Raw genomic sequence first — 14,015 nt, forward strand, 5'->3', positions numbered from 1 at the left:
ACTGTGCTCGAGTGGTCCATTTTTGTTTATTTAGGGGGTTGGGTCTTATCTCTCTGAGGTACTGACATAATAGACCCTTGTGCCAAAGGGTGTCAGTTAGAGCTTGTCATCGGCCAATGATGAGAGTGTGTGACAGGGCAAATCCATTTCTGGTAAGAGCCAGCGAGACGGTAACGTCCTTGAGAGGCGTATCCTGCACTTAAATGTTTGTTGTTCGATACGATAAATGACATCATTGAAACAGCAGTCATATCTGCTTATTGTATCGGTATCACACGAGTGCCTCGGGAAGGCAAAAGGTTTTAAACTGCCACGTGTAATGATTTCAAGACACACAGGCTATTGAATATGTTGCAATGACTAAAAAGTCTGAGGAAATAAGAGGATAAGCATTCACATTTCCAAACTGTTTTCAGGCTTTTACAGGTTTAGAGAATTAACACGGCTCTAGCCCAAGGCTGTAGAAGCTGTGCGAGCTGTCATAATCTATACTGCTCCTGAGTCAGACACACACACACAGACTAGAAACACACAGGCCTGTAGCCCTGCAGCTAACACCATGTACTACACTTAACACTGGAGTCAGGGGTTGAGAGAAACCGAGAACGAGAGAGAGATTTATCATTTCTGCTGTCTATCCTACAAGTATTGCTTTTGCTAGCAACAGTTTATGTTTAAAGATCGGGTAACATGCTATGTCATGCATTCTGACTTCTGTTAAACATGCTGGCTTCTCATGCTTAACATGGTCAACTTGTCAGAAAAAGAGTTGGACGTAGTATTTCTGTGCTTGATACACCCCCAGCACTCCAACTTGTTTCTGAAAGTTTTTCTTAAGTCTGGATCCCTGTTCCTTAACCAGGGATCCTATTCCTTTTAATGGGAATTTCTCCCAGGAAAAGCCTGCCCACGGCAAGACGAAAGTAATGGCCTGCCCACACGCCAACTGACGAGCGATAGGAAGACCCGGATATCAAGATTGGCTGCGCTGCGTCAAGATTGGCTGCGCTGTGGGCCTGCAGCTGCAGCTCATTACTCTTGCGATAGTAAGAGAAGCTAAGGTGTGTTTCATGGCATTTCAGTGATGGATGTTATATGGATATAACACTTGATTTGGACATCGTTTGAAACTGATAGATGGCACGGTCCTAGTGCTAAAAGACGCCGACATGCACGCAGTAAGTCAAACTAAGTCATATGTCTGTGTTTTGTTGGCAATCGACGCGTACATGCATAATGTAAAAAAACACGAAGGGATTACTGCGATGATGTATTGTGTGCTCATGCTGTAGTTCCGTACCCCCTGTCTGCCACCAGCAGCTCGTCTTTTTCCGGAAATAATCATACAGCTGTATCTCTCTTTTATAAATGTGATCAAACTAAATACTCTTCAAAGATACGACGTATGCAATACTACTCTTTAGGTACTCAAGATTAATATGAGATTTGCAGAAACTGTGTGTGTTACCCGATCTTTAAGTGCTGCCCTCGTGTGTGCCTGTAACTCTAAAGATGAGTGTCAGGTTTGTGTTTATTTACATAAATCTAATGCAAGTTTTAAATTAGCACAGCAAACAATCGTGTTGTGAATGTGAATCTTTGTCTTATATTGCAGTAACATGTCAGCATACTTGAAACAAGATCTTGAGACAAGACAAAGTTTCAAGAGTAAGTTACTCCAGCCAAATAGCGTTTCCAAACCTTTATAAATGTATTTGTTCTGATGAACACAAAGAAAGATATTTGGACGAATGTTCGCAATTGACCGTTCAGGACATCGACTACCATGGTAGGGTATTTTTCTTTTGAAGAATTTAGGAAACAACCAGTTCTAGGGCACCATTTATACTTTTTAAACTATGGTAGTCTGTGGTTCCTCAGAAATGTCAGCAGGAAATGTTTTTCAAAATGTCTTTTTTTCTTGTTCAACAGAACAATGAAATTTATACAGGTTTGGAACACTTAGGGAGTGAAATGGGTGAACTATCCCTTTGAGTGTATTTTGTCTTGTTGCATTTTGTCTTGGTGCATTGAAAGATTCAAGCATAAGCATCAAGGGGGAATACATTTTGCCAATGAAACATTACAAAACACAATACATTTAAGATAGGTTATCTGAAAACAATTATGTAAACGTGAATAAACTTAAAGGATATTTATTTGTTTTCACTGACAAAGTGGCAATTGAGAATATGATTTTTTAGATGGTAATTTAAAGTTAGTAGATTTAACGTTCAACATTTTCACACTCAACATTAGACATTTTCTAAATGTTAAATTGCAACTCAAAAAGCACAAAAATGCTCAGTTGTTCACACTGACATTTCATAGTTTGAATACATTTTATTTCTCATTATAAGTACAGTTCAGTAGTTACAAAACAAAGCATCTGCCATGAGGATACAGCAACCAAATGAAAGTCATACAGTCCACAAGACAGCTCAGAGGTGTGGAATGCTCATATATTAGTCCAGAAGGATTGAAAGAGAGATAGATGCTTATTTATACTACACAGAGGAGGGAGCCAGAGGTGTGCTCATCTAGAACCAGTGTATATAGAGATTGGTCTCCTATCACTGACCCTCCCTGTCGTATTCCTTTACCTTACAAAGCCTGTACTAGTTTTTCGTAAACTAGTTCACTAAACAGTTTCAACTTTGAGACTTTTTCTTTTAAACCGTTGCATTTACAAAATGATGTAAACTAGTACGGAGACAGAAAACAGATTCAGTTTTCAGATGTTTGTTTTGCAAAGAGGACGACTAAAGAATAGATTTTAATATTTGAATAGAACAGATTGGACTTGACTGCATCGCCACATGGAATCCATACACAATGACGTATGGGGATGTGCATTGAATTAATTCTCAAAGCAACAGAGATGACCATCATAGGATGAGATTGTTTGAACTACACAGACCAAATTAGCAGAGTTCACAAAAAGAATAGAGAGAATATCATTTCACAATGTCAAGGGACGCACAAAAAAAACACGCACGCACACGCACCTTCATTTTCCATTAGCAACCTGTGTACTGTATAGACTGGTTTTTCATTTACTATCACAGTGCAAAATACTTCAGGGGAAACTAAAAGTTTGTATTTGCTTGCATGAGGCATGGATATACATATATACTGTATGGATTTACTGTATATGCTTGCAGCAACAGAAGAAGATTGTCGATCTTTCTTTTTTCTTTTCTTTTAATGTTATTTGTATTTTACAGAGGTGAAAGGCAAAACTTACAGTACTAGAGAAGAAAACTCCAATCTAATACCTACACTCTAAAACAGCTAGCTTTGTAAATGCAATAACGCGTGACTGTATCTATGGCTAGACAATATTTGTTTCTTGTTTGCATGTTTGTTTTTCTTCTTTTCTTTTCTTTTTTTCTTTTTCTTTAATAATTGAAGACATCAAACCATTTCAGTAGTCCGTTACACTTTGCAACACTGATTGGTGGCAGTATTTTACAAACACAATCTCATAACCAGAGTACTTGAAGTGAGCAAGACTGAGATCAAAGCGCGTAGGGTTAGGGTCACGATTCTGCTTGATTTCCGCAGGCTGTACTTGTGCAGTCTCCTTGGCTCGTGTCTTTTCATCAGACACGCTCGGTGTAAACTAGTTCTTCCTGTCACCTCAGCTGGTTTCGTCTCTGCTACGGCCCTCTTTCTCAGGAGTTCAGCTTCGAACGTCTGCACGCCAAAAACAGCAGGGGAACAAAACACGGACGCATGTTGTGAATTCGGATCTCAAGGGATAAAGTCATAGCCACAGTACACTTAGCTTCCCTTTTGGGGTTTTTAGTGAGGGCCACGTTTTCATTTTTTTTACGTACTGGATTGTCATTCATCTGTGCTGACGTCCAGGCACTGACTGCTGAGTGTGTGCAGGTAGAACAGTTGAGTTTTTAATAAGAGTGTGCTTGGTCTCCAGACGTGTGGTAGGTTGGTCCAAAAGCCCTGGCAGAACGGTTTAGGGAGTCTCAGAGAAATAACATTGGTCAAGTTTCAAACACTGATAGAGCTCCATTTTATATTTTGTCCAAGAGAGTCAGTTTCTCAGTATCTCAGACTGGCAACTTCGTCTGGCCGCCATCTTGGTTCAAGGAATGTGTTGCTCTGAGGGACAATCACTAAAAAGTTTCCTCACTAAGTCAAAAAAGCATTTAAAAACACAAAGTATTTATCAGCTACACAAGGGAGGATTCAAGACACATAAAACACAGGAAGCAAAAATCTTTTTTTTTCCTCGTTTCCAGCTCACTACACATCGACAGATTTTCTTCACTTCATCCAGCCAAACACTTGTGTAGGAAACCAACCGTGCTGTCCATATTTTCACCATCTAATTTATTAGCATTTTTTCTCTCTTGAAGTCTTTAACGTTAAATAATGCATTTGATAACATAATGTCCTTCATCATCATTGTCCTCTTCCTCTTTTGTCCGTCACCTGCTCTTGGTCGCTCAGTCCGGTAGTGGGGTGATGTTAGTTTCTGATTAGTCCTGCATCTCTGTGTCAGTTAGGCTATGTTCAGGGGTAAGAGCAGAGCCAAACCTTCGGGAAGCCTCTTCCTCCGCCCACAGATGAACTAAGGTTAAGAGAACAAACGCAGATTAACACCACTGCCTGTGTGTGCCCGCCCTCCTGCTCTCTCTCTCTCTCTCTCTCTCTCTCTCTCTCTCACACAAATGTTCAGAAATACATAGTTTCTACCGACAGAAATAATGACAATAAAAAGTACTGAAAAAAAATCATATTCATATTTTTTTCTAATATATATAAATTTTTTCTAATATTTTAGTAACACTTCATGAGCTGTGAAATTTATAGAATTTAGGATTTTTTTTAGTTTTTTTACATTCAAATAAATACATTTTCTTAACATATTCCAAATATAGTTTTAAATGTCGCTGGCAATTTTGTTGCGAACACACCTTTTTATTTAAAGCATTTAAATGATATATTTTATTTATATGTTATATTGATTGTGTTCATACAAGATTGCACCAAATTTATGCCCATATAACTATTAATGTAAAGTTATTCTCTAGTGTAAAGCTATTCTATACAATATCAATACAGTAAATCGTTAAGTTTTAATAAATAACACGGATCAAATAACAGAACAAATCTTGTTAAAAATTACAGAAATTGTTTACGGTTCAAATAAGTATATGACATTAGATCAGGATCATTTTTATTCATTTTTATTTATTTTTGCAGTTTCTGTGGTTTAATTGCATTAAGGGTTACCAAAATGTGATTTTTTTATCTAGTAAAAAAGCAGGTGTATGATAACCTAACAATGATTTAAAACACACATACAAACAGGCGCACACGAATTTCAAAGCAACAGTTATTATGAAGGATATGAGGTTGTTATGAGGTGAGACATTTAAAAAGAAATAAATGATTGCACTGAAGACAATAACGCCTCCATAAGGATGTGTGTGTGTGTGTGTGTGTGTGTAGTTCCTATTAACTTTATGAATTCAGATGTACATTTAACCTTCAATGACACAATGGAACACAAATCTTGTGAATTATTAGATACAACATTAGATATGGGAGGAGGGTAATTTAAACACTTTCATACTTCTTCCACTTCTAATATCGAAATATAAATATATAAAGCTTTCTAATATCAAGACAATAACTCTACCAACATCGCACTCGTGCAATTACTGCTGAAGTTTGAATCCGGTGAAAATGCTTACTGCTTTTGTCCTATTTATGCGCTATCGCAGTTTCAACTAAATAATATAAATGTTGTTTAATTCCCTCTACAACCCCTAAGAAAATTATTTGGCAATAAAATCTACAGAGTGCATTTCCAAGTCGTGTTCTTTTAAAGTGCCTCTATGAAAATGACAAAATGAAATTAAAACATGCATTTGTTTGAGCGTGCTCTCGCAAGAGATGTTGTGGAAATGAAACGAGGAGTCAGTTCGCTACTAATAACTGAATAAAACATCGTCATTTAGATTTGCCAGAGAGCAATAACGCTGACGCCTACTCGCTTTGCGTTATGCGCGCAATCTCGAGATGCGCTTTTTCAAACAGACGCACTTTCAACTTGCATGTCAGGCGCCTCTGAGAGCGGAAAGAGATTAAGACAAAGAATTAAACCACTTTCGCCTACTCGCATAAGAAAACGCTCACTAACAAATATTTACTTTAGTGAGAAATCACACTATTTTATACTGGAAATATTTTGTATTAAAACAAATCACAGCGTTTTCTGAGGACACATGCCTGTTATAAAAAAACAACGACTTGGTCTGGATAAGACGTTTTTCAACTGGAAGCTGCCGTTCACGTACTTTGTCCAGGAGATGGCAGTATAAGCCCCCAAATTACTCACGTTCCGAATAGGATCTTGTTTCTCAATGTCATTTTCCTTAAACCTGCCGATGTTTCATGTTAATCCACAGATGAAGTGGTTGTTATTTAACAAATATGAAGTGATTGGCAGTGTTTTTAAGAATACGCCGCAGTCATGGCTCTACAGCTGTCTGCCTGCGTTTCCGGTGTCCGTAAGGAAATTAAGATAATCATAACCATAATGATAATAAATTATGTTCTCAAGTTTTAAAAACGGCTGGTCTCCCAGGGGCCGATGCTCTTCGTGACTTCCTCTTAAAGAAAGTTTTGGTAATGAGTTACAGATTCCTCCCCATATTTGGTTTTCACTCTTCATTAACTAAGCCACCTGGAATGTTATTATTTAAGGATGCCATTTCTTTTCCCCAAACAACTGCCACTGCGATCTGGAGACTAACACACAAAGTTTATGATCCTCACAACTTTTTCCTCATCTCTCGTCTGTTTTCTCTTTCTCTCCTCGTGTCAGTTTAAAACAAACATGTTTGTTTGTTAGCCCGAGCATTTGTATTCCTCGATATAAGTTCGGACATATAAAAATACACTATTTTAGCTTGAACATCATTAATATAGATGAGGTCACGATCCAAGAACCACGTTCAAAAACTTTATGCTGTAATAGCGCTGAAACACCTTGCATCACCGAGCGACAAAGAAAAATCAATGTGGCGCCCTCTACTGGTCTAGTCTGATAATACACTCTCACTGTAAGACGAGAGGGGCCCTGGAAAGTAATACAAGACATATGTTAAGAGGACGCATAGCTCCAGGATCCATCTTATGTTAATACATGTGTCATGCTTAACAGAATGGCTAAATGAAAAGGCAGACAGAACAATAGCATGGCACAAGGCTGGGAGCAAGCTCGGTTAACAGGGCCCAGCACACTCAGGGAAAAGCAAAGCTGTCTGGAGTCAAGGTTCTGACATTTCCAGACTGCTGCTTATTATTCCCCAACCACAAAGTTATGGCAGAGAGCAGCTCCTACTTAAAAAAAAAACTACCACGTTATACCCCTGCCTCCCTCAGGTATTCTATTTTTACCATGAAATCTACATAGCGTATATTTGTGTTTCAAAGGGCTATTTGTTTTAGGTTTCTCTTTAAATTAGGGGTCACCTAATTGTAGGAAAATGTGAAGATATGAATTTCTAAACTTTTGGAAACATGTTTAAGCAATCATAAAGCATCAGAACATACATTATGGAAATGACTAGGGAACATTTATTTAGCACATGGTCTCCGGCTGGTTTGACTGATATATTATGTAGTTTCTAAGTGGTTGGTCTATTCGTTACATCCCCTGTTTATAGAAAGACTTCAGATGTTTTCGCTAGTCTCAAAGTCTGCTTTTCGATATGAATGAAGTGTAGATGTAAGTGATGTGGTTCACCATCTCCTCCTAAACACAACACACTCTGCCACGGAGTGTGGCTTTGTTCTCTCCCAGGCATCCGGTGCTGCTAGAAAAGAGTTGTTTTTGGCAAAGGTAGACCTCATTGTACAGCCCAGTATTTATAAATATGTAAATACGAGTCAGTGTGCGAATACACACACAAGCTCACATATAAGCGGGCTGAACGCAAGGAAGTGCACCCAAATCATATTTTTAGAAGGTTTTAATGAATACAGGATGTTTATGAATACCATTTGTAGTGATTCACAAAGACTAGAAGAATCCTTGCACACCACCCTCCTTTTTTGCCCTCAAAACGTAAAAGAAACCCAAAGCAGAATTGCATGTCTGGTGTTTGTATGGATTCAGATTGCCTTTAGATAAGCATACGGTTGTAAGGAGCAAAGAAAATCATGTGGCACACTTGAAATTCCTCTCCTTTTTATGTGTACGTGTTGCACTTAGACAGGAGGATCGCGAAGGTAAAACAAACACTGTGTATTTGATATTCGGAGGTTACGACAAAACAGAATCTGAATTATGACAGAAAAACTGTTTGTCTTGCGCGTCTCAGCCTGAACCTCAACCAGCAGTGATCCGAAGCGCTGTATACATCCAGACGCAAAGTGGACAGAATCGGGTCTGACATCAAGAAGAGGAAATGAGAAGCTCTCAATTCAAACTGGTCTTGTAGAGAAAAGCGAGGGCTCGAATGTGGATATGTCTTGCTCTCTGACTCATTCTATTTCTGGGGCAGAGATTCTCACTCCGATACTACCTCCACTGAGCAATTTAAAGCCAAACACTGATGTTGCAATCTGTCTTCTGTGCCTGATAGCGCTTTTCTCCCTCTCTAACCCAAATTACTTTCTTTTCATATCTAATTATATTTGCTAATGATCTTATAAGGGGATAATGGAATGTGCTTGATCTATTACCTTTTTTTGCAATACATAAATACAATACAAATGGCTATGCAGCACTTTGAATTTTTCCATCAGCCGTTTCAACCAAGCCAAGGAGAAGCTATTTAAGCAATATCTAAAATTTTGCACTATTACAATAAAAATCTCTTTGCTCGCTCGGATGTTTGAAAGCTACTTAAAGAAAGAGAAAGAGCGAGAGAGAGAAACAGCTCGGGTGATATGGATTCAAAGAAACAATTTGTTTGACTAGAGCAGGAAACAAATGCGCTCTTTTCATGCAACACACATTACTAATGTCTATTCACTTGTGTGCTCATTCACTGGCAGGTTGTGAGGGCACCAGAGGGTAGGACCCTCAGGCCACGACCTCCACCCCGGCACGTGAGCCAGTGAGAACAGACGCACACAAGCTGAGTCGCTAAATAAATGACGAGACATGTTTTATGAACAGACACAAGCATGTCCATCTCATCGGGACGTTACAGGGAAATCCTTTTCCGTCTCAGATTTCTCACTATATTACTTCTCAGAGATCGTTCAATCTCTCCCGAGGTCATCTGCGTCTTTATCTCTGTTTCTGTGTGCTATTGTTATGAATATTCCCGTGCCCCTCTGCCAAGCCCCGCCCTGGTCTCCTCTCTAAGCCTCTCTCCATTCTTCAATAGCTGTTTTCCCACAGGCCCGGCGATGGCCATGGCATGACAGCCGCACTAAACCCCCCGCATTAATGGAAGGAAATGGCATTCGATCTCCATTTGATCTCCTAATCATTTCTGCTGAAATGATAATTAGTGTCCTCGAATCCTCTCACTGTGAGAGGACAGTGTAAAATAAAACACAGATCTTTTAGCAGAAATGACACTTCACTCAACAACCTATAGCATGCGGTCGCATTTCTCTCATACGTATATTTATCCCTAAATGCGCATGAAGCGGCACACACTAACAGGCCCTGTCCTCTGGCGACTGCAGTCTGTGATTCTTTTCAACTGACATAATCCTGATTGATTCGTTCAGCAGATAAAAACTCAGTCCACTTGTGCCCTGTACTGCTGGAACATAATACCACTCTTTATTCTGCAACAATGTAACATAATGGCATTGGAATGTGTAGAGGAAAAAATCTTAAGGGCTGCGTCTTAAATGACTGTGACACACTGCGGTTCAGGCACAAGCTGTGGTCTAATGTTAAAGAGGAAGAGGAGGAACGAGAGAGGGAGAAAAGGAAAAGAGAAGAGAAAAATCATTACGAGCAGATTACCAGAGTGCCCTGCTAACAAGGTCAAGGCAGGGCCGCTGGTAAAAGTTGACATTGTCTGTTTCTCTTAGATGCGTGCATTTCAGATTCTCTCTGATGAGATTTGGGTCACTGCAGATTTTTCCCATCCTATCTCCCCCCTAATTTTTTTTTTAAAAGAACCTTTTGTTTGACAACAGGAAGACATGAGGTCATTTTTGGTTCATCAGGACTATTTGAGAATACATCATGCATTTTATTTTGCAGGACTCTGAATGAGTTGCTTAATAAGACCAAACACACACAATAGCAGTCAACACGCTCGTATACACAAAGACACACACAAGCGCACACAGATGGTCATGAAGTTACACAGAGCAAATTGTATTGCTCTAAAGTTGACACTTTTTTTGAGTGTACTTTGAGATACCGTTGAGATTTGAAAACCCATGTTTTCCTCTGACTAAACTGAGGGAAAACATCTGAAAGAAAAGATAAGTAAAACTCTCCATTTGCAATTCATCCAATCATATTGCGGTCTAAGCGAAACATTCAAAATATCAAAGAGTGTTGTTCTGTTTTTTCTCTTTCCTAAGCAGTGTTCCAGTTTCAGTGAAATGCTTTGTTTCTTTTGCTTCTTACGTAATGTGCATAAAAGATTGCCTCCAACAAAACAAACAGACTATTTTACAAAAGCTTACGAAATGTAAAAAGTTGAGCTCATCACAAAACGGCCAGACGAAACGTCATTCATAAAGACTAGGCATCAGAGATGTTCCTCTTGGATCTGAGGAGCGTTGCTTATGTTCAGCAAGCCTGTCTCCCTGTGTCTCGTGTATGTGTTGTATTAATTGTGTGCCCTAATCTAGAAGAGTCGGGGCTCCCCAGAGCTACCGCTGCTATTATTCACGCGAGCATCGCGCACCGTGCCGCTTTCGCTTACTAATTTTGTGTAGCGCCGCAGCCCTCAGCTGAGGGAACGTAGCACGGAACGCTGTGTCTGAGTCAGTCAGATGGCTCCAGACGTTGTCCCTTTAGTGCCACGCTGTCAGTCACTTTATATGTGGTGAAACAGAGAAAATGAAAAGAGAAAATACGAGAGCGAGCGAGAGAGAGCACACAGAAACAGAAGAATTCCTTTTATCCTGCTCGGCGGGACCTGTCAGTGCCACCTTCTCTCCAGTTCCCCTCAGCAGTCCCAACACAGCAGCTATCAGAGGGAACCTGACATCCACACACCGCGTTTTCCAGGGGGGAAGGAAATCATGAGAACGGTCTCACACAAGCGAGCAGCTAGTACATACTCTCCTTAGATCAAGCAACAGTCGCTCGTAAGAGAAGAAAGGGAGAACGATAGGGAGAGATTTGGATGTTTTAAGTGGGAATGTACGCTGACAGGCTTTTGTTGGTTGTGACATGAGATAGAAACTAGGTTTGCGTCTCCCTGTGTTCATTTTCGAGTTTGGACTGAGATGAGAGAGAGAGAGTGTGTGTCACAGCTTAAGCGATGATAGTTCTGTCTTAACAGCCCTTTATTCTCGCGCACAGATCTGAATTGTGACTCCAGGCACCTCCGGAGTCAGTGGCGTTTCTATTTTTCTCCCCGTTTCTTTGTTTTTGATAAAGAGAAGGAAATGATTCTTAATCCATACATGACACACACATTTCGCGGATTGCAGTGCGGGAAAATCGCGAGCACCTGGCTGAGTTTTTTTCTGTGATATGATTTTGCCTGCTTCCCCACTGGTCTCTGATGATTCAACAGTTCCTGCTCTAACATCTGCTACTTACTCTTACTGGGTCTCAATTAAGACAGCAGTATTTATGAATCTGCTCTTATTTACATTTCTATTTTTCTGCATATGTGAGGGAACGGCGGCCAAAACATCCTCTCGCTACGCGCAGATGTTTCTTCAGGGCGGCCAAGAGGTTAACGCTGGGTTTGAGAACATTACACCGCACGTTAAGGCGAAAGAGATTTAGGACAACAAGATTTGCAGCTTCATTGTCAGATGGATGAGAACTCCAGCTCTCAGGTGATTGTAAAATATGGCAATTTGATTGTGGGAATGTGGAACTGGTGAAAGATATTTCCCATGTTTAAAAAGGCTGGACTTACAAACCTTTTCACCTTTGTGTGTGAAGGGGGGAGCTGTATTAGACTGCTGAAGACAGGATATTGATTTATCCTGTTTACTATGGATGGACAAAAAATATAGGCAAACTTAACTGCTGCTACATACAGACACATGCACACGGATACATATTTTACCCATTTGGCAATGCCAATTGCTTCCAGACATACAATATATCTATACGGTCAATCACAGTTATATCTGGCAAAGAATATGACCGTGCCGGGTAATATTGATTTTGCATGAGACTGCAGAACTGACAGGACAAAGACTATACATATCATAGCATGCACTATAATGAATCCATTGCTTAGCTTGTCTAGCACCTGTGGATTCTCTTTGAAGCAGTTTACTATATTCAAAGGTCTTGTATGGACCTTCTTCATCCCTACTTAGGCCCAAGGCAACTGAACCCTGGATTCGAAAGCTTTGCTCCTTTAATATAGTTTTGCATTACATTCGATGGAAAACAGACACAGGTACAATTCAAACACACATTACTAAGTGCTAATATATTTGAAGTAATCTTTCTATTTTAAAAAAGCTAAATAAAATAAAGTGTTTTGGTTTAGACAGACCACTCGTATATCTAATAAACATTAATGTATTTCCATTACACACACACAAGTGCCTAATCATGCCAACCTAATGATGCCATTAGAAGAAAGAAACAAACAAGAGTGACATCATAATGACATAAAAGCCAGTTATTGTTCCTTCTAATAGACAGACAATCATGGGAATTCGATGGAAAAAATACACCTTGTGACAAAATATGAGTACGAGTATCAAAAATCACTGTTGTGCACGCACCAGAAATAGAGCCTTTGTTTACCTTTTATTTATTTACTAGCAAAAGTAAAGCACTGTTAAATATGAAACATCAAACTATTTACGTGCAGTGTAAACACTTAAGGCAAGGCTTTTTAGTTTTTGACACAACCTGTAAACAACAGAACATCAAACGTCCTCACTAAAGACTAAGCATGAGTTGGCAGATATGAAAGCACTTTCCCATGAAAACAAGGATAGTTCTACAGTATTTAGAGACAATAAGAGGGAAGAAAAGCAGTACTTTCATTGTTAGAAATCCTCTTCGCACTCTTTAAAGACCTCCTCTGTTTAGATATAATAATGGCATCAATTATAAATGCTTTTTAGTCTATTTTCAACCTAAATAGCAGCTTCCACAGGCAGTCGAGGAGCAGTAAGTCTCTCAAATGTGTTATTAATAATTCATGTGAGAATGCTGTTTATAAAGTTCGGGAGGCAGGTCTAATAAGCATGGTCAGCTTCTAATACGGCGTGTGCTGGACAATGCGCTATTGAGAATCATTACTTTGTGTGCTTGTCTAATTGAGACTTCATAAATTACCCAGTAGGCCTCGACTCGATGCAGATTGCTCTCTGCCTTCACTGGAACGAAACATGGCACGGTTTTTTTAAGGAGCCAAATCATTTTTGCGGGCACATAAAGGCGGGTCAGAGAAAACAGCGGCGACCAATAAAAAATAAAAATAATACAATTAATCAAGTATAATAAACCAAAACGGGGCTTCATTATGTTTCAGATTTCACTACAATCGCAATAATTATCCGTTTTTTCTCACTTTTCCCTGCTCCCATTGTTTTTGGCAGGCAGATCCATAACATTCTTTTTGTTCCACTTTGGTCTCCTCCTTTTTCCCAAGCCTGAGAAACTTCAGACATGAGAACCATTAACCGCCTCTTATATAAAACCAGTGAAATTTACCTAGGATTATAAGTCATTGACAAATAACCTCACTGATAGATGCGAACTAGATTTTGTTCAAAGCACTCTGACAGCCTCAAAAGAGATTAGTGGAGTTCTTATCAGGTCAGGGGTGTCACCGGGGAAATGTGTTTAAAGTCACATTGATTTATTGAAAGATTTTCCAATAAGAAGA

The 14,015-nt window shown here is 39.4% G+C and overlaps 1 protein-coding gene across 4 annotated transcripts in view; it reads right to left on the reverse strand.

Annotated features, from left to right (window-relative positions):
- Positions 1-3,223: 3,223 nt before the first annotated feature.
- znf536 (zinc finger protein 536) overlaps positions 3,224-14,015 on the reverse strand; it is a 153,689-nt gene continuing 142,897 nt past the window's right edge. For 2 of the 4 annotated variants that reach the window (XM_079468106.1, XM_079468107.1), the window contains exon 7: positions 3,224-4,597. In XM_079468106.1, the coding sequence (XP_079324232.1) occupies positions 4,506-4,597 (92 nt within the window). In that variant the 3' untranslated portion in view covers positions 3,224-4,505. The remainder of the gene's footprint in view (positions 4,598-14,015) is intronic. The other 2 variants (XM_079468104.1, XM_079468105.1) reach the window with 1 other exon arrangement.

This window comes from Barbatula barbatula (genome assembly GCF_947034865.1).
Source record: "Barbatula barbatula genome assembly, chromosome: 1".
Classification (NCBI taxonomy): domain Eukaryota; kingdom Metazoa; phylum Chordata; class Actinopteri; order Cypriniformes; family Nemacheilidae; genus Barbatula; species Barbatula barbatula.